Raw genomic sequence first — 1,577 nt, forward strand, 5'->3', positions numbered from 1 at the left:
ATGAGGATTTAGTTGGGATGGATTCTCACCTGAATGGAATGCTTTCATGCTTAGACATTGGGTGTCCTGATGTTCGTATCGATAGGGATTTGTGGGATGGGTGGTATCGGAAAGACCACTATTGCACAGGTGGTTTTTAAAAGGCTACGAGCCCAGTTTGATGGTTGCAGCTTTCTTGAGAATGTTAGAGAGGTGATTATTAAAAAGCAAGGTGCAGTTTGTTTACAACAGCAACTTCTTTCCGATTTGCTGAAAGGTGATGTTAGTGTACAGAACAGTGGCAGAGGAAAAGATATAATTAGCCATAGACTGCGTTCTAAAAGGGTTCTTATCATTCTCGATGATGTGGACAAAGAAAAACAATTGGAAATATTGTGTGCACGTGATCGGGAATCGTTTGGTCCAGGGAGTAGAATCATCATAACTTGTAGAGATGAACGTTTGGTCAGGGAAGATGAAGGAGATAAACTATATAGGGTGAATCCATTAACTGATGCTGAAGCACTTCAGTTTTTTAGTATGAAAGCCTACAAGAAAGACGAGCTGGTTGGAGATGAAAGTCCCAAGCAATCCGATGAATTTTCTCAGAAAAAAAAGCTATCCGAGGAGTTTCTGAAATATGCTAATGGCCATCCATTAACTATCAAAGTTTTGGGTGGGTCTGTTCGTGGTAGAAGTGTAAAATTATGGTCAAGCACGTTACAAAGATTAGAAGAAAATCCTGAAAAAGAAATTATTGATGTTCTTAAGGTTAGTTTCAATGGATTGCGAGAAACAGAGAAGAAAACTTTTTTAGACATCGCATGTTTCTTTAAAGGAGAGGACAAAGATCGTGTTATAAGAATCCTAGAAGGCCACGGCTCATTTCCGGATATTGATATAGAAGTTCTGATAGAGAAATCTATGGTAACTATGTCTAGAAATAAATTGGGGATGCATGATTTGATACAAGATTTGGGTCGGGAGATTGTGCGTCAAGAATGTCCTGAAGAGCCTGGAAAACGTAGCAGGTTGTGGATTCCCAAGGACATCATCCGTGTACTTAAGCGGAGTAAGGTAATAAAATTGTGCAGTATAGACTATAGAGCTGAAACTGATATGTTCATTATCATTGTCTTTGTTGTGTAATAACTAATTCTTTGCTCCTTGTTACTAGGCAACGGATGCAGTCCAAAGCATATACCTCCAATGTGCAAAAAAAAACGATGTCGTTCACTCAATTAATGATGCCTTTTCAGTTATGGACAGATTAAGATTGCTCAAGATTGATAATTTGAAATTTTCCGGAAACATCTCATATCTTTCTAATGAGTTACAGTATCTTGAATGGCATGAATGTCCTTTCGATTCCTTCCCATCAGACTTTCAACCAGACAAACTCGTTGAAGTTCACATGTATTTTAGCCGCATCAAACAACTTTGGGGAGGAAAAAAGTAAGATCACTATTAATAATTTTATGCATGTTAATAAAGCTGATATTTTAGATTCTATAGTGGCATTGATTTTATAGTCCTTGGTCGTCCTCAGTTACACATGCAGATGACACATCCAATTAAAAAAAAAAAGAAGTTAAATT

General features: G+C 37.5%; 1 protein-coding gene across 1 annotated transcript; it reads left to right on the forward strand.

Moving 5' to 3' along the window:
• LOC101303469 (TMV resistance protein N-like) lies at positions 1–1,454 on the forward strand. Its single transcript, XM_004309241.1, has 2 exons — positions 1–1,056; positions 1,157–1,454. Exons 1-2 carry the CDS (start codon positions 70–72, stop codon positions 1,436–1,438), a joined length of 1,269 nt encoding a protein of 422 aa, XP_004309289.1. The 5' UTR covers positions 1–69; the 3' UTR covers positions 1,439–1,454.
• The last annotated feature ends 123 nt before the right edge of the window (positions 1,455–1,577 follow it).

The sequence above is a fragment of the Fragaria vesca genome, unplaced genomic scaffold (assembly GCF_000184155.1).
Source record: "Fragaria vesca subsp. vesca unplaced genomic scaffold, FraVesHawaii_1.0 scf0510108, whole genome shotgun sequence".
NCBI classification, from domain to species: Eukaryota; Viridiplantae; Streptophyta; class Magnoliopsida; order Rosales; family Rosaceae; genus Fragaria; species Fragaria vesca.